The 24,737-nt window shown below is 42.0% G+C and overlaps 2 protein-coding genes and 1 pseudogene across 2 annotated transcripts in view; 2 read left to right on the top strand and 1 right to left on the bottom strand.

The window, feature by feature from the left end:
• Window positions 1–24,737, top strand: part of SYNE2 (spectrin repeat containing nuclear envelope protein 2) — a 332,142-nt gene that overhangs the window by 32,221 nt on the left and 275,184 nt on the right.
• On the top strand, window positions 4,026–5,447 carry LOC116878055 (elongation factor 1-gamma-like). The gene has a single exon (XM_032875228.1). It carries the CDS (start codon window positions 4,045–4,047, stop codon window positions 5,356–5,358), a length of 1,314 nt encoding a protein of 437 aa, XP_032731119.1. The 5' UTR covers window positions 4,026–4,044; the 3' UTR covers window positions 5,359–5,447.
• On the bottom strand, window positions 22,715–23,992 carry LOC116877983 (annotated as a pseudogene).

Genomic DNA, 24,737 nt, shown 5'->3' with positions numbered 1-24,737 from the left:
TGCTTTTGCAGATATTTTATTACATTTTATAATAATGATCGGGGCATGGCCAAATTCAGTTTCAATAAACACAGAAAAGGGCAGAATTTATTTGAACATGTATGACATAGGAGAGATTATAATCCATTTTAGATGATTCAAGGATTAGTTACTTAGTTTTTGTAGATATTTGCGTTCTTGCTTGCTCTTCAAGCCTTTGTCTATTTCGTTCTTGTCCTTTCTAGGAAATGAGATGGGAAAGACATGTTTTCACTGTGGGACCCTTTAATTCTCAGATGCGTTGAGCATTAGTGGCTGTTGTTCTAGGATCTAGATAGCGCTTACCAGTCTGGCGGAAGCTTTAATATAATTTTGTCTAGGGTGGGTCTTCTTGAATATAGGTCTATACCTTTAACTTTCTCAGTTTTCTGCTGTAATTGAGGAATAAATTGACCAATATAGTGTCATATTGGTGAATATTGTCACATTTTGACGTATTGTCAAATGATGTATATTATGAAAATATCGAATACAACTGAAGTTTTCTTTGAGGTTCATAATCTTTTGGTACATTGCAAAATTTTGGAGTCCTTTTATATTATTATAAGTACAAGCTTCATTGTACTCAAGATATGGAGAAGTGTCAGTTAATAAAGACTGGAAATGCAAAAAATAATTTATATTACATACTTAGTATTCATTCCCTGTAGAGGTAGGGATTTTGGGGAAAGTTGTCCTAGACCAGAGCCTGATGTTTTCTATCATAAAATAATAAATGTAGCACCCTTTCTATTGCTTAAAATACAGAAGCTAATGAATTTTATTATTTTTTAAAGATTTTATTTACTTATTTGACAGAGAGAGAGACAGCGAGAGAAGGAACATAAGCAGGGGGAGTGGGAGAGGGAGAATCAGGCTTCCCGCCGATCAGGGAGTCCAACTTGGGGCTCGATCCCAGGACCCTGGGATCATGACTCGAGCCGAAGGCAGACGCTTAACGATGGAGTCACCCAGGCATCTTAGTGAATTGTTTTGAAATGAAAAATGTGCATTGCAGCACTGGGAAGAGAATTTTGTGAAGGGACCAGGGGTGGTGGTGGATGGCCCAGGGGAGAGCCAAGGGCTCAGGAGATGGAAAACAAGTGCGCAGGTCAAAGCTGAGAAGAGAAACAAAGCCAGGGTGGCAGGGCCAGAGGGATGGTGTGAGCATCTTCCTGCTCCTCGACCTTATCAGACAAGGGCAAACCGGCCTTGTCCCAGACCACAGGGAAGGCAAAATCTCTAGGACTGGAGGGTGCGGTGGGGAGGTGGATAGCAGCCCTGTGGGGCCAGAGAAGTGACTCTGGGCACAGTTTGAGATAGGAAGTACCTGGTGAGACTGCTTAGTGAGTCTGTCTATCCCTCCCTTCATCGATGCCCCGCATGTGTGTTCCGTACCTATTTTCTGCCTCAGCCTTGGTGTCTGGTGCTGTGGCTTCCAAGAAGAAAGTGGTTCTCTCGAGGAGCTTATGGTCCACTTCGGATCTCAGACACGCAGGGCCGGCAGTTGTGATATCCGTACTGAGTTGAAAGTCTGGAGTAGGGTGCATGGGGAGCTCAAAGGCAGGTAGCCTCCCTCCGGCTGGGCTGGGGCAGGAGAAGCAGCATGTGCAAAGGCAGAACAGGGATAGAGAACGCAGGCTATTAAAGAGAGCTTCGATTCACTTGCTGTGTGTGTAGCCTTGGGCCTCTGCCAACAGTGTTAAGAGATAGTGTTGAAGAAGTGGGCAGGTGCCAGATCTTGAAGAGCTTGGAATGCTGTGCATTTGTTGGGGATCCTTTGAAGTGTTCCAAGCAGAGACGTAAAATAACTAGGCATGATTTTAAGAGTGCCCTGTAGTAGACACTGATGTGCCATCCAGATCTTTCTTTAATGGAGGACTCACCCAGTCTCTGAGCAACAGTGAACCTGCTCACTTGGGGTTGTGCCCCTTCCCTGGAGAGGGGTGGGGATAGGGTTTTCACATCCAGTGGCTGATGAGGTGGGAATGTGAAGGCCATCTAGGCCAGTTGACGACAACTCTGCAGGGCCATTTAACCCGCAGAGCTCACTTGGGACGAGGGTTTCGAGGGGAGGCTGTCTGGCAGCCTCAGCTTCTTCCTTTACCCAACCTTGTTTCCTTCCCTGCTCTAGCCACCTGGGTCTTTCTGAATTCTGATCTCAGTGAGGCTCAGGCTCTATTTCACATTCCCCTTGTCTTGCTAGGGTCTGCACATTGTGTCCAGGTCAGAAACACTGGCCATCAGAACGCTCCCCTCACTCATTTCCTTTCTCAGAAGAATGACACTCTTGCATTGCCTGTCACAGTCTCAAAATAATTGTTTCCTATATTTAAAACAATTTTCTAGTAGACAGTTACATCTGGACCCTGTAAACTCTCATGGCGGTCTGTGAAGTCATCTGTTCTTTTTTGAAGAGGTTAAACTGTGAGCCACTGAAGTAGGCTCAGTGTAGTTTTTTGTTTTTGTTTTTTTAAAGATTTTATTTATTATTTATTTGACAGACGGAGATCACAAGTAGGCAGAGAGGCAGGCAGAGAGAGGGGAAGCAGGCTCCCCGCTGAGCAGAGAGCCAGATGTGGGGCTCCATCCCAGGACTCTGGGATCATGACCTGAGCTGAAGGCAGAGGCTTTAACCCACTGAGCCACCCAGGTGCCCCTGCTCTGTGTTTACTTCAGATACTCAGCTTATACTTATCAGACAGTCAGTTGGAGCTGAGGGATGGTGATCTGAGAATCAGCAAGTTGAATGGATGCTGATTTTCTTCATTGTACCTGCCCGTCCCCTCCTTGTGCCAACGTGAGATCCTTTTGCTTTGTAGTTAGGTGACTGGGCCCAATAACTACCTGTGTTGTACTAGCACGAACAGATAATGGTGCCATTTCACAGGATCAAAGTAGCTTTAACATTCCCGCTGCCTCTGTCACGATTAAAATTCCAAATGCACTGCTGGGTGGGCTCACTATCTACAGAAGCGTGCATACTGGCAGACACACAAACTTGATCGCCTCTGTTTAATGTCCTTGGCCAAGGGATGGGACTCTGACTAATGCACCAAAAGGAATATGTGTGCTTAGGTAATTGAGAGTTGATGGTGCCTTTGTTTTCTTTTTAGATGTATGATCTTCAGATAAGTCATGATTCTTTTGTTAAGAATAATTGATTGTAAGGGTGCCTGGGTGGCTCAGTTGGTTAAGCGTCTGCCTTCTGGTCAGGTCATGATCCCAGGGTCCTGGGATCAAGTCCCACGTTGGCGGGGGGGTGTCCTTGCTCAGCAGGGAGCCTGCTTCTCCCTCTGCCTGCTGCTTCCCCGCTTGTGCTCTTTCTCTGTCAAATAAATAAAATCTGAAAAAAAAAAAAAAAGAATAATTGACTATAATTCCCATGATGCAGCGTAGAATGCATGCTCTGTTTTCCACTTGTTTACTATATGGAGTGTTCTTCCTTTTTTTTCTTTTTAAGTCATAGATTTTGATTTCCAGAGGTAGGTAGAATAGAGGTAATTTCCAGGTTATTATGTGCAAAATCACTTATTAAGTGCAAACTTTGTTACCTACTGGATGTATGTCAATTTTATATCTCATAAATCAGTGTCTAAATTGTTTGATAGAATATTTTGTAGTGGGGTACCTGGCTGGATCAGTAGGTAGAGGACATGTGACTCTTGATCTCTGGGTTGTGAGTTTGAGCCCCAAGTTTGGTGTAGATATTCCTTAAATAAATAAAGCTTAAAAAATATTTTGTACTTATTGGGGCAGTAATCTTATAAATTTTGTTTTTAAATGGCATGGACTGGGGTGTCTGGGTGACTCAGTAGGTTGGGCGTCTGCCTTCAGCTCAGTTAGTGATCCTTGGGTCCTGAGATCAAGCCCCAGGTTGGGATCTCTGCTCCTGGAGGAATTTGCTTCTTCCTCTGCCCCTCCCCTGCTTGTTCTCTCTTGTGCCCACAGTCTGTCCTCTCTATCTCACAAATAAATAAAATCTTTTAAAAAAAATGGCATGGAGCTTTTCTCTGCGGAATCACCATGGCGGCTGGGACCCTGTACACATATCCTGAAAACTGGAGGGCCTTCAAGGCTCTCATTGCTGCTCAGTACAGTGGGGCTCAGGTCCGCGTGCTCTCCGCACCACCCCACTTCCACTTTGGCCAAACCAACCGCACCCCTGAATTTCTCCGTAAATTTCCTGCAGGCAAGGTTCCAGCATTTGAGGGTGATGATGGATTTTGTGTGTTTGAGTGCAATGCCATTGCCTACTATGTGAGCAATGAGGAGCTGCGGGGAAGTACTCCCGAGGCAGCAGCCCAGGTGGTGCAGTGGGTGAGCTTTGCTGATAGTGACATAGTGCCCCCAGCCAGTACCTGGGTCTTCCCCACCTTGGGCATCATGCACCACAACAAGCAGGCCACAGAGAATGCAAAGGAGGAAGTGAGGCGAATTCTGGGCCTACTGGATGCTCACTTGAAGACGAGGACTTTCCTGGTGGGCGAACGTGTGACGCTGGCTGACATCACAGTTGTTTGCACCCTGTTGTGGCTCTATAAACAGGTCCTGGAGCCTTCTTTCCGCCAGGCCTTCCCCAATACCAACTGCTGGTTCCTCACCTGCATTAACCAGCCCCAGTTCCGGGCTGTCTTGGGGGAGGTGAAACTCTGTGAGAAGATGGCCCAGTTTGATGCTAAAAAGTTTGCAGAGAGCCAGCCTAAAAAGGACACCCCATGGAAAGAGAAAGGTTCTCGGGAAGAGAAGCAGAAGCCCCAGGCTGAGCGGAAAGAGGAGAAAAAGGCTGCTGCCCCTGCTCCTGAGGAGGAGATGGATGAATGTGAACAGGCATTGGCTGCTGAGCCGAAGGCCAAGGACCCCTTCGCTCACCTGCCCAAGAGTACCTTTGTGTTGGACGAATTTAAGCGCAAGTACTCCAATGAGGACACACTCTCTGTGGCGCTGCCGTATTTTTGGGAGCACTTTGATAAGGATGGTTGGTCTCTGTGGTACGCTGAGTACCGCTGCCCTGAAGAGCTCACCCAGACCTTCATGAGTTGCAACCTCATCACTGGAATGTTCCAGCGGTTGGACAAACTGAGGAAGAATGCCTTTGCCAGTGTCCTCCTCTTTGGAACCCATAACAGCAGCTCCATTTCTGGAGTCTGGGTCTTCCGAGGCCAGGAGCTTGCCTTTCCGCTGAGTCCAGATTGGCAGGTGGACTACGAGTCCTATACCTGGCGGAAACTGGATCCTGGCAGCGAGGAGACCCAGACGCTGGTTCGAGAGTACTTTTCCTGGGAGGGGGCCTTCCAGCATGTGGGCAAAACCTTCAATCAGGGCAAGATCTTCAAGTGAACATCTCTTGCCGTCGCCTAGTTGCCTGTACCTGCCCTTCAGGGAGATGGGGGTCATTAAAGGAAACTGAACATTGAAAAAAAAAAAAATGGCATGGACTATTGTCTGTTAAAAAAATTACAAAGAAAACCCTAACAGCATGGAAATGATAATCATTTTGAGAAAAAAATGCAAATTTTTAATAAGAGAATTTAATCTCTGTTTTCATACTGTCAGAGAATGTCATATAATGAGAATGTGTCGTGGCCGTCAGTCATTTAAAGTGAATCTTTACTCTTTTCTATTAGAGGGGACGACTTGAACTGATCAGACCCTCTCTACTCTCTGTGGGTCCGTGGGGTAGGTGGTCAGCTTGTGGCCATAGGAGAGAACAGAGTGACTGTCCTTCAGGGTTCAGAGCCTCAGCATACTCCCCCGCACCGACCCCCAGCCTCACTGGCATTGCCAGCCAGATTGATCACTACCTGGGATAACTCAGTAGCTGAACTAGAAGGGTATACGTAACTTCTGGAGTGGCTAGGAACTGGTTTTTCTTCATTCCTGGTATTTGAAATAATGCTTGAGAAGTGGTAAGATGGTTGAGTTTGGTACTTCTGGGGACTATGAGTTCTGCTTTTGGTAACATCGCAAAAATCACAGATTTAACCAGCTGGAAGGGCTCTTAGAGAATGTCTAGCTGCACCCTTATGGTATGGGTGAGAAGAGTAGGGTTCAGATATGTTAAACGTGTTCTCTATGCTTGGGCCAAAATGAGGACTGGAACTCAGGTCTTCTACACCACTGGTTCCCAAATAATTCGGTGACATGGCTTTGCCTCCTCACAAGACCATTCAGCTTCCCGGACTTGATGGCTCTGGTGTCTCAGGCCTGTGTGGGAAGTGCTGTCTTTCACTTGGTACCCAGCCAGCTGTGGATGGGTGCTAGTCCTTGCTTCTCCTACCCTGGGGAGGGATTTTGAGGCCAGACTTCATATTCTGGCTCAGATGAGGCTGGGTCCTTATTACTGCTGACCATTCACCGTTTCTGCCCTACTGGGCATTAGTCTCATGATATGACTCAGTAATTATTTGATTTAATCTGTGCAGAACAGAGCGGGAGCCCAGTGGTAAGAATAGCCAGGAATTAAGGAAGGTGAGGGAATATGTTTCCCTTTGACCTTGGAGTCCATATTCTTAAGGATTGATTATCTTGCTAACCACCTAGCATAGTTCTTGAAACATGCAAGCTGTACCTGAATACTTTTGGGTAATTTATTGACCAATGATAAATGAACAGAGGCTAAACAGTAACAGAACTTTTTTCTTTCTTTCTTTTTCTTTTTTTTTTTGGTTTTCTTGAGAAGCTGAGGAGACTAACTCTTGCTATTCTTTTCCAGTTCAAGTTTCTATATACAATCAAGATTACAGTATAAGCTTTATAACGGCATTTATGGAGACTAACAACATGGAAATGCTAATGCTTAATATTTAGCAGAAGAAAACAAATTTGTAGCATAATTAACAGCTTTGTAAAAGCAGAATAAAAAAGCTATACTAGAGATAAAAATTGTCTAAAACTTTATGGATAGATTTAATTCATTTTTTTTTTGTTTTCCATCTTATTAAAAAAATCACTTTAATAAACACATAGTACTTATATAGTACAAAAAAGTCCTTGTAAAAGTAAATAAAATGTATAGTCCATTCTGTAGAAAATAAATGTGAACCGTGGTTTATCCTTTTATCCTTTTTATCCTATGATATACAAAATTTAGATTTAAAGGATTTTTCTTATCCTCCAGAAGTACAAATCCATTTCTGAACCCTTGGCTCTGTTGTGGTGGACTGGAAGAAGTGATTTTGCACTTATTCGTGATTTAGAACTTGAACAGAATCTCTTGTCCTGGCCGGTCTTCTCATCCATCAGTCTACATTTGCCAGGTCCTACCTGCTTTAGCAGGGACATCTTAAGGGTAGGATACTAGAAATTGGTCCTTTTCTGTTTAAGCCTGTTATGATAAGCCTTGTTTGGACTTCTCCAGGCAGTTAATTCCTGCTGTTGTTTTTGCTCCTCAAACGTGCTCTTCCTGTCTCCGGAAAATCTTTTACACTTCCTCATCTTTGTATCCCCAGTGCCTGATACAGTGCCTGACAGGTAGTAAGCACTCAACCGATCTTTGTTCAATGAATGAATGAATACGGTCCCATCTAGAACTCTCAACTTTCCATGACTCTGCTTCATGTTTTGATAATATTTATTTTAAACCTGAGTGCGAGAAGAAAATTGGACCCAAAAGCTTCTGAATTAAATAAAAACTCAGCAACCGTATACACGTGATTGAGGGCTCTCATGGGACTTGGCCATTATAAGACAAATCAGACCATTATATGAGAAAGGTGGATTTTGTTGATTTCTGGTGTAAGTGAACACAGTTAAAGAGAAAGAATGGGTCCCTGGCCAACCAGCTGCTGGTACATCTAATGATAAAGGCGTGAGTGACTTGGGTCAGTTGCTGTAGTACACCAGCCAAAAGGCAAAATCCAATCACTCCGCCTTTGCCCATTTGTAAAAGTAAATTAAGTTCTGAGTGTGAAAGCAGCTTTGCAGCTGCCACTAAAATTGACAAATATTTTTTCTAAAGAAATAGTACATTTTAGAAACAAACTCCTCATTTCAACAGCCAACATATTTTTGGCTGTTGTATTTGCTGGCAAACATTTCAAATTTAGAAATACTTCTTTTAAATATCTTGGAAAGACTAGTGTTTGGATTTTAAAGACAGCCCATCCCTCATCCCTGGGAAAATGCTACCCAACAGAAACTTGTGTAAAAATACACGTACAGTTACGTTACTTGAACCACTAGATAGAAATGCTTGTTTGGTCACCATGAGATCCTGCACATCTTTTCCCAAATATTTCCATCATTTCTGTTCTGAGAAGTTCACCATGTACATGCTGCCATTGGACTACAGTTCAGCAGAACTAGTTGAACTTTGTAAACGTAACAGAATTCCTCCAGTCCCTCAACCCCCCCTTTTCCCTAGAAGAGTTTGGGACTGAAGTTCCTCTGAAACCTTGAAAATCCAACAACAACAAAAAATCATGACTAGTAGAAGTAGACATTTGACCTTAAAATACATCCAGGAAGACATTTGAGGGCGATTCAGTTTTTTATGGCTTTGAATTCTGGCCATTTGGTGAGGGGAAAAAAAAAAAAATCTTGTCAAAAATGAAAGTAGAGCACATTCAAGTAGAGATATTGAAGGAGGAAGTTGGAACTTAAATAAAAATCCTGTGACTTGGGAAGACCTGAATTTCAAAATTATTTTTATTTTTATTTAAGTGTGTATAAAAAAATTCTTGTAAAGTGTATTTTCTGAATTTTTGTTTGCTTGCTTATTTGTTCATTTAGTTGTTTGTTTATTCCATAGTTTATTCATGAAGGATTTAAGATGACCACAACAAATACGTGTAAGCTAAGGTGTGGTATGTCAATAAAAATAAAAAACAAAAAGATAAAACAAAAAGATAAAAAGTCCGGGGAAAACCGGATGTAGGAGGACTTACATAATTACTATAGTTTGACCTCATAGTGAGCTCTGTGTTTTTGGATACCAAATGAAAGGGGAACATGAATTGTATGGCTCTCCTTTTCAGGAAAGAAACAACAAAAATAGTACAAAACAACAACCCAAATCCAACTTATTCCTCCAAGGAAGTGGAAGCATTTCTTAGTACTAAGTTCTTTTTTTTTTTTTTTTTAAGATTGTATTTCTTTATATGAGAGAGAGAGAGAGAGAGTACGTACGAGTGGGGGGGAGCAGAGGGAAAGGGAGATGCAGACTCCCTGCTCCTGCTGAACAGAGAGCTTGATGTGGGACTCGAACTCAGGACCCTGGGATTAAGACCTAGCCAAAGGCAGATGCTTAACAGACGGAGCTACCCAGGCACCCCTGTTTCTTAGTACTAAATTCTAAGCGGGGCCAAGAGCTAACAGCTTCCCCAACTACATTGTTCCAGTTTGTTCCTTCATTTCTTTACTCTTTTAATCTTTCTTCATACATTTATTATGGGCCCACTATATGCCACACACAGCGCCAGATGATAGAGATAAACAGTAAACAAGACATAGTCCCTTCCCCGGGGCTCACCGTCTAGAATCTGCAGAAGACGCAGGGTTGAGGGAGCTGCCCTGAAGGGACACTTGGGCTCCACCAACTGTGGAGTTTGAAGTTTGAGCTTCAAAGGGAAGGGCTTCTCCAGTTGGCTGGCATTTCAAGTTGGTGTTCAGGCCCACAGCCGCTGAATCAATGCCAGGATGCTTGCAGTATATTCCAGCACGAGACGCCAGGAGGGGGCTAACAAGAACTAGACGATGGGAGTCGAGCAGGGCTGAAGTTATTCCTGGAGTAGGGACCAGAGAGAAGTGACGGGTCAGTTACATAACTCCTTCGTTGGGGAAGAAGCCAATTCACCTGAAGCCAAGTTTACTGAATGGCCAACGAACCCAAGTACTTGTTTCTTTTCATTAGGAAAGTTTAAGCAATTCTTGTAAGATACAATGATCTTAACAGCTTTTTGAGGATATGTGTGGTGTTTAAGGTGGCCTCTTTTCATATTAGTGTGGTGGCATTTTATGGAATATTCAGTCTATGTTTGCCTTGCTGTAATGGGAGAGTCCTGGGCAGAGGGATCAGAACAGGCTGGACTGCTGATCGAGAAGAGAGAGGAGATTGAGGGGCAGGGCATGGGGACCTAAGGGAGAGGCAGAGTAAGAATATATTCATGAGGAGTACAGTCATTAAAAATATATATTCTTGGGGCGCCTGGGTGGCTTAGTGGGTTAAGCCTCTGCCTTTGGCTCAGGTCATGATCTCAGGGTCCTGGGATCGAGCCCCTCATCGGGCTCTCTGCTCAGCAGGGAGCCATCGGGCTCTCTGCTCAGCAGGGAGCCTGCCTCCCCCTCTCTCTCTGCCCGCCTCTCTGCCTTCTTGTGATCTCTGTCTGTCAAATAAATAAAATCTTTAAAAAAATAAAATATATATATATATATATATATATATATATCTCCTTTTTTTTTTTTAAGATTTTATTTATTTATTTGACAGACAGAGATCACAGAGGCAGAGAGGCGGGCAGAGAGAGAGGGGGAGGCAGGCTCCCTGCTGAGCAGAGAGCTCCATCCCAGGACGCTGGGTTCATGACCTGAGCTGAAGGCAGAGGCCTAACCCACTGAGCCACCCAGGTGCCCCAAAATACATATTCTTGAGGGCCAAGAATTCTCAGGAAAATATTTCTCTTGTGAATAATAATAAGCCAATTTATTATCCCCCCAGGATCCCCCACCAGAGGCATTGTGTATCCATTGCTTCTAGCCAAGACTCTCCATTGATTTGGGGTATCCAGGGTACTGAAACTACAGGTGATGTGAACTTCCTAGAGCTTAGAACTAGAATATGGATGTCTTCAGGTGACTTGGCATTGAGAAGTATTTGAAATGTCTCATTTACTGAAAGCACATACGATTTCATTTTTCCATAGTGAATTTTCCTGTTTCACCAATAAAGAACGGGTTTGCATTGCATCTCATTTTCTGATTTTCAACATGCTCTATCTTGTCCTTACAGAAAGTGTGAGTTCATTTAACTCGCTTATTCATACCCTCTCGTGTCCCCGAGAAAGTTGGATGTAATCTGTAGAAAAACATAGAATTAAACAGAATTTAAAAAAAAATAGAGAAGGACCTTGCCATGAAGGGGAAAAAAAAGCGTTGTTGAATAAAGCCAGTGTGAAAGCAACTTGTTTCCATAAAGTCATTTGTAATTGCTAGAGCTGGGCTATACCAGCCAAAAAAGAGAGGGAAACTTTGTTTATAAAAATAACATGGTCATTAGATGAAAAGAATAAATCCTCTGGGTCACAGTTTTTCTTGGTCCAGAGACAGACAATGTTCCACAGAGTGTTCTCGTAAAAGGAACACCGTGTGTTTTACGCCTGGTACTTCTGAAATTCTGTGGGAGAAGTGGCAGGGTACGTTTCTCTTGCCCGGTCCCTCTAATACCCGGCTGGGTAGGGTTTACGAGATTATACCAGAATACATTTTAATAGAAGCAGTTCTCTGAGGGATTACAGCAATGCCGTTCAAGTTCATCGTTCCTGAGGCTGGACGGGATCCAATGACAACATGCAGGAATGGGCGGACTCTAGGTCTTTCAGGCATTCCTCCGTGAAGGTTGTTCCTTGTAATCCACTGTTTTAAAATGTGCAGCCGAGAACTCGGGTTAGAGTCTTTGGCAAGAACCTGAGAGGCTATGAGTTGGCTCAGACAAAATCATTATCCTCATTTCACGGACCTGGGAGAAGTTGATGATTATCCAAGGTCGTGTGGTCCGTGGCAGAGCCGGGACTAAAGCCAGATTCTTCTGACTCTAAACGTAGGGCTCTTTCAAGCATTTCGTCTCTCCTCTCTAGCTTAAGTGGAATTCTGTTAGAATTTTGAAATGTTAAGAACGAATATTTTAAACATCCATAGTGCACTCCCTACTCAGATTTTCAATTTTTGGGTAAAAGGAGACATTAACTGTAGAGCTGAAGTCCCGCCCCCCCTTTCCTTTGCCCTCCCTCTGTAGTTGGTGGGTGTCATTCCCCACCCTGTTTCTGTTCTTTTACCATATGTGTGTGTGTGTGTGTAAAATTTATATGAAGTGTATAAATGACTTCATAGTATATTAGTCCTTCTGCACTTGCTCCCGTCCCCCACCCCATTATAGTTTTGATATATAACCATGCCAATACTGGTCGGTTGTTCATTTAGCGGGTGGCATGGTCTTCCTTGCATGAATCAACCACAGTTTATCCATTGATTCAATCATTTCTATTTTTTTCTGTTACAAATGTTTTCACCATGAACATTCTTGAATATGTCTGTGTCTTTGTGCAATTTCTTTAAAAAAAAGTTTATTTTCAAGTAATCTCTACACCCAGTGTGGGGATCGAACTCACAACCCCAAGATCAAGAGCGGCATGCTCCACCGACTGAGCCAGCCAGCTGCCCCTCTGTGCAATTTTAGAGGATTTTTTTAGTTGTTAGAAATGGAAGTCACCAACAGGTGCTGCTCCTGCTTGAGCAGCAGTCAGATGCTGAGTCCTTCTGGGAGAACCTTCCATCTACCCAAAATGCCATTGGGGTCCATTGAGGCCAACACTATTCTGGCCTCAATGTGTCTGCCCTGCCTGCCCGCTCCTTGTTTCTAGTCTGTTGGTTCAAATTCTTTTTTTTTTTTTTTTTTTTAAAGATTTTATTTATTTATTTGACAGACAGAGATCACAAGTAGACAGAGAGGCAGGCAGAGAGAGAGAGGGAAGCAGGCTCCCTGCCGAGCAAAGAGCCCGATGCGGGACTCGATCCCAGGACCCTGAGATCATGACCTGAGCCGAAGGCAGCGGCTTAACCCACTGAGCCACCCAGGCGCCCTGTTGGTTCAAATTCTTGACTGTGGCCTGTTTCAAGCACCATTTACTTCTCAAGGACCCTACTCCACCCTTGCTCCCCTTGCTCCCTAGGGATGACCTCACTTCTTATTTTCCTGGGAAAAATGAGGTCATCTGTTGAGAGTTTCTTAAATCCCTCTCTCCCAAACTCCTCAGCATTTCCATCTAAAAGGATAGTGAGCATGTCTTTGTAAACCCTAAATTCTTTCTGGAACAAATGGAAGCAAAATTTTTTTTCTTAAAGCCTCTCAGACCTAAAATTGGAATTTTGTCTTAACAGGTGCTACACCGTTTTTGAAATCACGAATTCACATACCTTCTGACCATAGCCTCCAGCAATTCTAGCTTAATTGTCGCTGTCATGGTTCTTCATGTTCACAGAGCTTCATTCTGTCTCTTCCCCGCTTCCTGTCTGCATGTCCCCTCTTTCCATTTCCTGCTCCTGCCAGTTCCCACCCTGGACCTCTCCGTCAGAGCCCTGTTTATTTATGCACGGATCTGCCTGGCTCTGATACGGGAACTTTCCTTTTTTCTCCTGTGTTTGAGATCTAGTGTCTGTTTTTCTCATTTTTGGTTAAGTTTCGTTGGAATACTTTCTTTCCTCTTGTTTTACTTTCTTATTTTGTTGGAGGAAGTCTGCCAGTAGCTTTCTAATTGCGAGCGTCCGGGACATGAATTTTTTGAAGGCTTGCGTGTCAGGAAAGGACTTTTTCATGTCCTAACACCTGATTAATACTTCAGCTGCATATAGATTATTATAGGTTGAAAATCATCTTCTGATTTTTAAAAATTGTGGTAAAATAATACGTATGATGTGAAATTTACCACTTTAATCATTTTTAAGTGTGCAGTTCAGGGGTATGAAGTACATTCCCACCGTCCCCCACCATCCATCTCCGGATCGTTTTTTTCTTGCAAAACTGAAATCCTATACACATGAAATAATTAAAAATTAATTAAAAGTTAATTTAAAAAATCAACTCCCTACTCCCCCTCGCAGAGCCCCTGGCAACCACCATTCTGCTTTCCATATCTGTGAATTTTTTTTTAAAAGATTTTATTTATTTATTTGAGAGAGAGTGAATGGGAGGGGAGAAGGTCAGAGGGAGAAGCAGACTCCACACGAAGCTGGGAGCCTGATGCGGGACTCGATCCCGAGACTCTGGGATCATGACCTGAGCTGAAGGCAGTCGCTTAACCAACTGAGCCACCCAGGTGCCCCATATCTGTGAATTTTACTACTGTCAGAACCGCATATAAGTGGATCTTGCACTTATATGATATGTTTTGTGACTGGCTTACTCCACCAATCGTCATGTCCTTCCATGGCAGCCATGTTGTAGCATCTGTCAGAATCCCCTTCTTTCTTACGGCTAAATAGTATTCCATTGTATGTACATGCCACTGTTTGTTTATCCATTCATCCCCGGATGCACACTTGGGTTGCTTTAGCCTTTGAATCTGGGTCTATATATCTCTCCGAAACTCTGCTTTCAGTTTTTCTGAAGATATACCCAAAAGGGGAATTGCTGGATCATGTGCTAATTTTATTTTATTTTATTTTATTTTATTTTATTTTTTTTATTTTTTTTTAAGGAAACTCCACACTGTTTTCCATAGTGACTGCACCATTTTACATTCCCACCGACAGCGCACAAGGGTTCCAATTCTTCTCCACATCCTTAACAACACTTATATATTCTGTTTTGTTTTTTTTTTTTTTGATAGTAGTCATCCTAATGTTTTTGAAGTAGTATCTCATTGTGGTTTTGATTTGCATTTCTCTTATGAATAATGATGTTGACCTCAAGTCCTTTGCCCATCTTTAGTTGGGTTATTTTGTTTTTGCGTTATGGGAGTTCTTTGTATATTTGGGTATTAATTTCTTAGCAGGTATATGGTTTGCAAATATCTTCTCCCATTCCTTGTTGCCTTTTTACTCTGTTGATAATATCCTTTGCACAGTTTTTATCTTTTATTTTTTAATTTTTAAAGATTTATTTATTTATTTGAGAGAGCGAGAGCGAGAGAGGTGTGGGGCAGAGGGAGAGAGTGAATCTCAAGTGGACTCCCAGCTGAGTGTGGAGCCTGACTCAGGGCTGGATCTCACGACCCTGATATCATGACCTAAGCCGAAATCAGGAGTCAGGCACTTAACCCACTAAGCCATCCAGGCACCCTGATGCACAGCAGTTTTTAATCTTTTTTTAAAAAGATTTATTTATTTATTTATTTGACAGAGAGAAAGAGGGAGAGAGATCACAAGTAGGCAGAGAGGCAGGCGGGGGGCGGGGGGAGCAGACTCTCTGCTGAGCAGAGAGCCCAACGCAGGGCTCGATCCCAGGACCCTGAGATCATGACCTGAGCCAAAGGCAGAGGCTTAACCCACTGAGCTACCCAGACGCCCTCCAAAGTTTTAAATCTTAATGTCCAATTTATTTTTTCTTGTCTATGCTTTTGGATTCATATCAAGGAAGTCATTTCCAAATCCATTGTCATGAAGCTTTTGTTCTGTGTTTTCTTCTAAGAGTTTTATAGTTTTAGCTTTTATGTTTAGGTTTTCTCAGAACTTTTAGTATATTCCTTGTCTTGTGACAGTGTAAAATGGAAGAAATGATGATTCTGGGGGCGCCTGGGTGGCTCAGTGGGTTGGGACTCTGCCTTCGGCTCAGGTCATGATCTCAGGGTCCTGGGATCGAGCCCCGCATCAGGCTCTCTGCTTGGTGGGGAGCCTGCTTCCTCCCCTCTCTGCCTGCTGCTCTGCCTGCTTGTAGTCTCTCTTTCTCTCTCTCTCTCTCTGTTAAATAAGTAAATTAAATCTTTAAAAAAAAAAAAGAAATGATGATTCTGTTTGTAAGAAGCTTTTTATGAGTTTTAAAATAAAGTATATTTTTAAAATAAAGTTCATTTATCTTTTTTTAAAAATAAAAGTCAATTGTGATCAATTTCAGTTTTTATTTTTCCCTTAAGTTTTCCTTTTTTTCCTACATTTGCCTCTAGATTCCTCTTTTGTGTTTGTTTTGATCTCTTTCATTCTTGGAGGCTTTCCCTTGACTCTGGTTATCTTTGACTGCTCGTGTTTAAGAGTGAGGAATGAAAAAGGCAGTTAGTGGAATTTCACAGTAGGGTAATGTGACAGGGAACTGACCTTTCCATTTAGAAACCCCATATATCAGTACCTGGGGGTCTTTTCTAGGAGGGTGGATCCTGATCCAGGCCAGGATCCTCTGAAATCCTACCTGTGGGTACAGCTAGAGATCTGGAGAATAGATCTGGCTGCTGGTGTTTTTGGAGGAAGAGGGTGGGTGAGGGCTGGGGGTCCTACTGCTGCTGTGGAGACTTGTCTAAGCTCTTGCTATCAGCCCTGATCTCCAACATAATGTTTTGTTTGTCTTTAGATCTATATTTCACCCTCCACTTCTGCTGTATCTCTTGCCACCATGTTCCACTCCTCTTAGGGATTCTCAAAGACGGGGATGGGGAAGCTGGAGTTAACGGGAAAGCCAGGAGTCTTTGGTAGCAATTTAGGGGCAAAATAATGAGGTCACAGGCAGAGGTGATGATTAAAGGAATGAAGAGATATACATGGAAAAGAAATAACACAAACCATTGACCATAGTTATAACTTATAACCCCAAAGCCCTGGGGAGATTGGTGAGTTGGTGGTAAGATGGTTTCACTGGGGGAATTATGATCCTTTTTATTTTATTTAATTAATTAATTTTTTTAAAGATTTTATTTATTTGACAGAGAGTGGGGGAATTACTATCTTTAGAAAATTTCAGTGTGTGGTAGAAGGGCCAAATTTCAAGGTTAGAATGTACTGATGGAAAGGAAAAATAATTACTTCCTGAGTGCAAGCTTTCTAGATCTGTGCTAATTTACCACATCAGCATTCATAGTTTGGGAAATTTTCATCTTTAAGGTTTTTTTTTTTTTTTTTTTTTCCCTTTTCATTTTAGTATTGTGCAGAGGTTTTAATTTTTCCTGCTGATTAAGAAATGGGTGAATTCTGGAGCACCTGGGTGGCTCAGTTGGTTAAGCCCTTGCCTTCAGCTCAGGTCATGATCCTGGGGTCCTGGGATCGAGCCCCACGTCGGGCTCCCTGCTCCACGGGAAGCCTGCTTCTCCCTCTCCCACTTGCCCTACTTGTATTTCCTCTCTCGCTGTCTCTGTCTCTGTCAAATAAATAAGTAAATAAAATGTAAAAAAATGGGTGAATTCTGATAAATTCTTTTTTTTCCTTAAGATTTTATTTATTTATTTGACAGAGAGAGACACAGCGAGAGAGGGAACATAAGCAGAGGGAGTGGGAGAGGGAAAAATAGGCTTCCCACTGAGCAGGGAGCCCGATGCGGGGCTCGATCCCAGGACCCTGGGATCATGACCTGAGCCAAAGGCAGATGCTTAACGTCTGAGCCACCCAGGTGCCCCAAATCCTGATAAATTCTTTTCACAGATGATAGTAAATACCATTTATATACCGTCATTCATCTAGCACAGGAAACACTCAGTAAATGTTAGTTGTTATTGTGGTTTTTAAGTTTCATGTGCTTTTTTATTGGATTCCAGCAGCTGCCCTGTGAGACACACACTGTCATTCCCATTCTGTAGCGGTGGACACTGCAGTTCAGAGCATTTGGGACTTGGTCAAGGCCAACACAAGGCTCTTTTAGGGAAGTGGCTACATTCAGCCAGAATGTCGTTATCGGGGTTGGAGTGGGTGGTTTAGCGGCCCAGTTGCTACTGGCTGCTGAGGGACACTGCTTTGTTGTGAGCTAACAAGCGTAGCAGTTATATCCAGAGAATTGCTACATACTTGTAGCAGAGTGAATAGTTAGACTTGATTTTTCCGGCATTTTGTGGTGGTCGTAGGAAAAATAAAGTGCTTGAAAAGAGATAGCAGCATGGAGCTTAAAAATGACCAGGTCTGATTTTTCCAAAGACATCCAGGTGGCCAACAGATGCAGGAAAAGATGCTCAGTCTCACCCCTCATCAGCGAAATGCAAATCAAAACCACAACGAGGTATCATCTCCCACCTGTCAGAATGGCTAGAATCGAAAAGACAAGAAATAACAAGTGTTTGGTGAAGATGTGGAAAGAAAGGAAGCGTCATGTACTGTTGGTGGGAATGCAGACTGGTACAGCCACTGTGGAAAACAGTCTGGATATGCCCCAAAACATTAAAAATAGGCTCACTGTATGATTCAGTAATTCCACTACTGGGTATTTACCCAAAGAAGGTGAAACCACTAATTCAAAAAATATATACACCCTTGTTTATTGCAGCATTATTTATAATAGCTAAGATATGGAAGCTACCCAGGTGTCCATCAATAGATGAATGCATAAAGATGTGGTGTAGATATATGATGGAATATTACCTAGCCATGAAAAATGAGGTCTTGCCATTTGAGACAACATGGGTGGACTTAGAAGGCATTATGCTAGGTGAAATAAGTCAGAGAAAGACAAATCTATATGATTTCACTTTCATGTAGAATCTAAACAAAATGCAGAAACAGAGAAAAACTGATGGTTGCGTGAGGGGAGAGATGTTGCTTGGGGGGAGACATGCACAAAATGGGTAGAGAGCAGCGAGAGATCCAGGCCTCAGGTTATGGAAAGAATAAGTCGCACAGATAAAAGATACAACAGAGAGGGAATAGTCAACAGTGTTATTACAGATTGTGTAGTGGCACGGTAGCTACCCTTGTGGTGAGCCCAGTATGATGTATAGACTTGTGGAATTACTGTGTACAGCTGAAACTAAGGTACCATTGTGTGTCAGTTGTACTTTAATTAAAAAATTAAATTCCCTGTCCTGGGAATTTGTACCAATAGCTTCTGGTGCAGTGGTGATGAAAGGATAGGAGATAACAGAATTAGGAAAAGTTGGTGGGAAAAAGATAAACTCACTGCATGTGGGCCACCAATTTTCTTCTCTAAGTTTATAAGTGGATCAAAGCTGATAACTGTCAGTTGCTAGAAATAGCTCTATAACTCCGCTGACAAAGGGACCTCCTTTGGAATTGCTAGGTGGATCATAAAAAATGTGGTGCTGAAGAGGACTAGAAAAAAATGATGACCTTTAAATCACCCTGTTAAAGAATTACCTGAGCATACCCCCTTGGTGCTGCCACGGTATACCTTCTGATCAGCCTCTGAAGATGAGGTAGAGATCCTTTTCCTCCTGCTGACAGTTTTCCAGTGCTCAAAGTAAGAGACCTTTTGAGCTATGAAAAATATTTTTAAGAATCTTTTCTAGAAATTTCTGTCAATGCCAGAAAAATTTTCTGATATTTAAGTTGTGTCAAGAGTATGTCCTCCTTGGGGCACCTGGGTGGCTCTGTGGGTTAAAGCCTCTGCCTTCAGCTCAGGTCATGATCCCAGGCTCCTGGGATTGAGCCCCATATCGGGCTCTCTACTCAGCAGGGAGCCTGCTTCCCCCACCTTCTCTCTGCCTGCCTCTCTGCCTACTTGTGATCTCTGTCTGTCAAATAAGTGAATAAAATCTTCAAAAAAAAAAAAAAAAGTATTTCCTCCTTATGAAGACATAGATCTACAGGTTCCATAGGGAATCAATTGGATAACTGGCCCTGAACTAAATAATACCTTATTCCCCATTTTGTTGTCCTTTCATTAAAATAAAAGTAAAAATGTTTCTCTTATTGCATTAGAAATGAATGGGCACTCACCATTTGAAATTTTATACATGCAGAAAAGCAAAAGGAAGGAAATAAAAATTATCCATAATTCTGTTCATGAAAGATAATCTCTATTCAAATTTTACTTTTGAGTTGAAAAAAATTCTAGTCCTAATAATCTGAAGTAAATGCCAACTTTTTTTTTTTTTTTTAAGATTTTATTTATTTATTTGAGAGAGTGTGGGCACAGAAGCAGAAGGGGCAGAGGAAGAGAGAGAAGGAGACTCCGTGCTGAGTGGGAAGCCTGACATGGGTCTTGATCTGAGGGACTCTGGGATCAAGACCTGAGTGGAAGACAGAAGCTTAAGGGACTGAGCCACCGAGGCACCTGCCAACATTTCTTTAAAAAATGGAAATTCCTAGTGTTTGAGGTTTTAGAGACACCAGAAGAATATTAAGATATATTGCCTAAGCAAACAGCAGTGCTTTCCAAATAGCTATGCCATTTATAAAAGTGTGCCTATTAATTTATATGAATTTTAAAAACACAATTCTGTACTATTCCACTTGATTTTTGAATCTTTAATGCCATTACATTAATTCTTTACCCAGTCTTTGGTTATGTGCCTGAAGATGGTCCATTATTTTCATTCTAATCCCAGAATTTGTCATGGAATTATGGGTAATTTTTATTTGAAAAGGAAAAGTCAAGCTATGAGGAGCCCCTGCGAAGGGCTCTTCTGTGCAAATTGTATCTCCATAGGGAAGAATGCTATCTGCACAGGGAAGTTGGAACACACATGAGATGGCCTTGGGGAGTTTGGTTGCCAGACCCTCGTGACTCCTGTGGCCCCGTGGACACGCCCTTGTTCCTCTTTCTGCGTTCCTTTTTCACACCCTTTCTAGCTTCTCAATTCACATCCTGAGAAATCTCTTAAAGCTTTTCTTTTCTACTTTGTTCCAGTTTTTCATGGGCTATATTAACAAGTAAATTCCTCTCTGGAGATGGTTGGCAGTTTCTCACCAAAAACAGTTGTGTTGGAAATATGATCATAAATTGTCTTCAGTTGGGTCCTTGTGACCTCTGTAGCATGTTTTGAGAAATAATGGTACTAAGACAGTATTTGGGTTAATAATCTAACACTTCTAACAGATTCAGTCTTTAAAGTTTAATTTTACTTTTTTTAAAAGTTGTTTATTTATCTGTCCGAGAGAGGGGGGCAGGGTGGGCACAGCAGAGGGAGAAGCAGGTTCCCTATTGAGCAAGGAGTCAGATGTGGGACTCCATCCCAGGACCCTGGGATGAGCCAAAGGCAGACCCTTAACCGCTGAGCCACCCAGGTGTCCTAGTTTAGTTTTACTTTTGATGGACATATTTTAGAAGCTCTTAGAAATTCTTCACTACATAAAAAAATTATTATATTTTATTGACTTCTTTGCTAATAAATTTTCCCTGTTAAAAACAGAAACCTCAGGGTGCCTGGGTGGCTTGGTTAAGTGACTGCCTTTGGCTTGGGTCATGATCCCGGGGTTCTGGGATTGAGCCCCACATTGGGCTCTCTGCTCAGTGGGGAGCCTGCTTCTCCCTCTCCTGTGCTGCTCTGCCTGCTTGTGTCTCTCACTCTCTCTGTCAGATAAATAAATAAAATCTTAAAAAAAAAAAACCAAACAAGCAGAAACCTCTCGGGAAAATACAGTTAACCCTTGAACAACATGGTGGTGAGAGGCACTGACCCTTCTCCCCCACCACACACACAGTTAAAAATCCATGTAAAAACTTTTGACTCTCCCTAGACTTAACTAATAGCCTATTGTGGAGCCTTACTGATAACACAGTCAATTAAAACATATTTTGTATGTTATATGTATTATATACAGTATTATAATCAAGTGAGCTAGAGAAAAGGAAATGTGAAGAAAATCATAAAGAAGTGAAAATGTATTTGAGTACTATAAAATATCTTTGTACAAGTGGACCTGCTCAGTTCAAACCCATGTTTGGGGTCAACTGTATTTATTTTAAGGTCTAGACTTCTTTTCGCCCATATGTTCTTTTTCTTCAACTTTAATGTACAATGTGGCAAATCTCACCTACCAGTCTAGTATGGGAACAGTTGATTCTCGGGTTATCAATTTGTTCTCCCTTGTTCTGTTTTTATTTTAAAGTCTTCCTCTATGTTTAATACCTTATATTGGATTAATAGTAAATGGCAATGAGTGATTCTCAGAGACATTCTTATTAAATTCAAGATATTATTTGAATAATGCTAATGGGATCATTTGGAGTGAAATAATGTTTTACAGTAGGTACACTCCTGACAGTCACGTCTCTCTCCAGCTTACAGTGTGGGATGTGCCTTCTTTGCTTGCACAGCACCTTCTACATCCATTTCTAGAGGATTTCTTCATTCACTATTGTGTTCCTTTGTCATTCTTAGAAAATTGAATTCCTTGGGGCACCTGGTGGCTTGGTTGGCTGACTGAGACTTGATTTCAGCTCGGGTCATGATCTCAGGGTTGTGGGGATGAGCCCTGTACTGGGTTCTGTGCCGAGCATGGAGCCTGCTTAAGATTCTCTCTCCCTCTGCTCCCCAGCACTCCCCTCGCCCAGGCCTGTTTGCAAGTGCGTTCTCTCTCTAAAAAAAAAAAAAAAAAGAAAAAAGAAAAAGAAAAAGAAAAGAAAAAGATTGAATTCCTTGAGAGCAGGAGCTAACATGTTTAAACTCTTGTTGAATAAATGAATGAAAAAAAGAGTAAATAAAATATGGCAGGGGCGCCTGGGTGGCTCAGTGGGTTAAAGCCTCTGCCTTTGGCCCAGGTCATGATCCCAGGGTCCTGGGATCGAGCCCTGCATCAGGCTCTCTGCTCAGCAGGGAGCCTGCTTCCTCCTCTCTCTCTGCCTGCCTCTCTGCCTACTTGTGATCTCTCTCTGTCAAATAAATAAATAAAATATTTAAAAAAAATATGGCAGTTTGAGCTAGCTCTATGAGGTACCAACATGTATTGGTTAAAAGCGTAGACTCTGAAGCAAAAACTACCTGGATTCAAATCTTAGTTCCATCATTTGTTAGTTGTGTGTCCATAGACAATTGTATGTGACATTTTGTTTTGATTTTTCAACTCTTCCAGTTATTATAAAGGTTAGATGAGGTCGTATATGCAAGGTACTCAAAGCAGTGCTTATGTGTAGTAAGTGCTGTGTAAGTATTTGCTACCATTGGTATTATTCCCCCGTTTAAAAATATAGTCGTGGCATGGAATAGTAGATGCCCTTAGGACATTCATTCAGGAATTCACTTTTTCTCCTGTCATCATGAAGAAATGTTTTGTCTTCACTTGGATTCAGGAGCCCTTGGGCATTGGAAGGGATAGTAGAGGTCCTCAATACATCAAAAGCTGAGAACGTTTGTACCTTTATCAATCATCAGGCTGCACAGGCTCACTTGAACAGCTTTTTCATGTTGGTAAGAAGCATATCAACTCAGTACAGTGACACTGTTAGATCAGGCAGGCTCTGATTCATCTTAATTCCAAGGATAAGACAAATTAATTATTAATTAACAAACAGTTTATCTGGTAGGTAAAATCTTTAACAACAGTGATCCATGGGAGAGCTAACAAAGGAGTTTTGGATGATAAACAGAGTGGGGAAGACGGAATTGAAAGTTTTTTTTTTTTTAAACTTCTAAGATTTTTTTAGCATGACTTTTTATTTTTTAAAAATTTAAAAAGGTTTTTATTTATTTGACAGAGAGATAGAGAACACAAGGAGGCAGAGTGACAGGCAGAGAGAGAGAGGGAGAAGCAGGCTCTCTGCTGAGCAGGGAGCCTGACGCGGGGCCCCTTAACACAAGTTTTTAAAAACAAGCATCCATATGTTCCACAACTAAGTGAAACCACATGGTAATTGTCTTTCTCTGACTTATGGTGACTAACATAACATGATAAAAAATTTTACACAACAACAACAACAACAAACAAGTATCCATAACCAGTGTGGGGGTGAGGATTGGAGAGGAGTAGAGAGCAGGACAGGGCAGGGGGAAGGAATTCTCCTCTGTTGATATTAAAGCTCCAGGTTCATCCCATCCTAGATTTCATAGCCCCCCGCCCCCCGCCCTGAGACATGTTGGCCTTAAAAATCGTGTACCACTTCTTGAGGATGATCTTCTTCCAACGGGTGCCATTTTGGTTTGTGATCAGCTTCTTGAGGTCCTCCATTTTTTCATCAGTGTTGCACGGATTGAGGACCCTCTTCCCTAGCTGGCTGTCTCAAACCTCGATTGTCATCTCTGGAGCTGGAAATGCCTGTTACCTGCCAACACCACAACCTTTTCACTCAAGGGCTGAAAGATTTTTGAAGTCTGGCACTAGCATTAACTGTTGGATGATTTCTATTCTTTGCGTAAAATAGTCTGTTGGATATGATTGATTGTATTTAGCTGTTGACCTCAGGTTTATTTATTTTTAGTTGTATCCCTCCAAATACCTTATTACAAAGAATTTCTAACATACGGGAAAGGTAAAGGCTTTTACAGTGAACACTCAAAATACGGAACACATAGATTCTACCACTAATGTTTTGCTATCCTTGTTTGATCGAGTATCTGAACATTTATCCATTCTTCTATTCATTCCCTAATACGTTTTTATATTTTTATATATTTGGTTGGGTTTGTTTTGATAAAAAAAAGTCATTGTCTGTGTGGGAAAAGTCAAAATTTTCAGCCCACAGGATACTAACAATGGCATACAAACACATGAAGCGGTAGAGTCGCACAGCAAGAATTAACTCTTACTGGGAAGATTCTTCAAGAGTCAAAGTGGGGGTTGAGAGAGAAGTGTGTGGAAAAGTAAGTGCTTGGGAAAATAATTCAATATAATAGATAATCTACTCAAGACATTCTTTTTGATACACTTTTTTTTTTTTTAGTTTCACTTTGCAAGCTATGCAGGCTAGTATTGTTTCCAGTGAATGGCGACATTCATGGAGCAGAAAGGAACTAAGTGAAATAAAAAGTTATAAAGAAAATCCTTGCAGGTTGCAGTGAACAATAAAATACAAAGGCCTAAGAGGTCAATTTGTGTCAACTTGACTTCCTCTGAGCAAGTTATGGAATCTCGTTGGGTGGTTTTCCTTTTCCCCCACCCCTGTAGGATCCACAGTGCCCTCTCATTGGGAGTCATGCCAGCAACTTGGATAGGTCACAGGGCAAAATCTTGATTATGATTCAAAAAAGAAGGCGTAGTCACTTTGT

This window comes from Lontra canadensis, unplaced genomic scaffold (genome assembly GCF_010015895.1).
Source record: "Lontra canadensis isolate GAN:19392208 unplaced genomic scaffold, GSC_riverotter_1.0 scaffold55, whole genome shotgun sequence".
Taxonomy (NCBI): domain Eukaryota; kingdom Metazoa; phylum Chordata; class Mammalia; order Carnivora; family Mustelidae; genus Lontra; species Lontra canadensis.
Note: the sequence above shows the minus strand (reverse complement) of the source record. Positions and strands in the feature narration are given on the sequence as shown.

Excerpts from the sequence above, each read along its gene's own strand:
- LOC116878055 (XM_032875228.1), top strand. The coding sequence starts at position 4,045 with ATGGCGGCTGGGACCCTGTACACATATCCTGAAAACTGGAGGGCCTTC.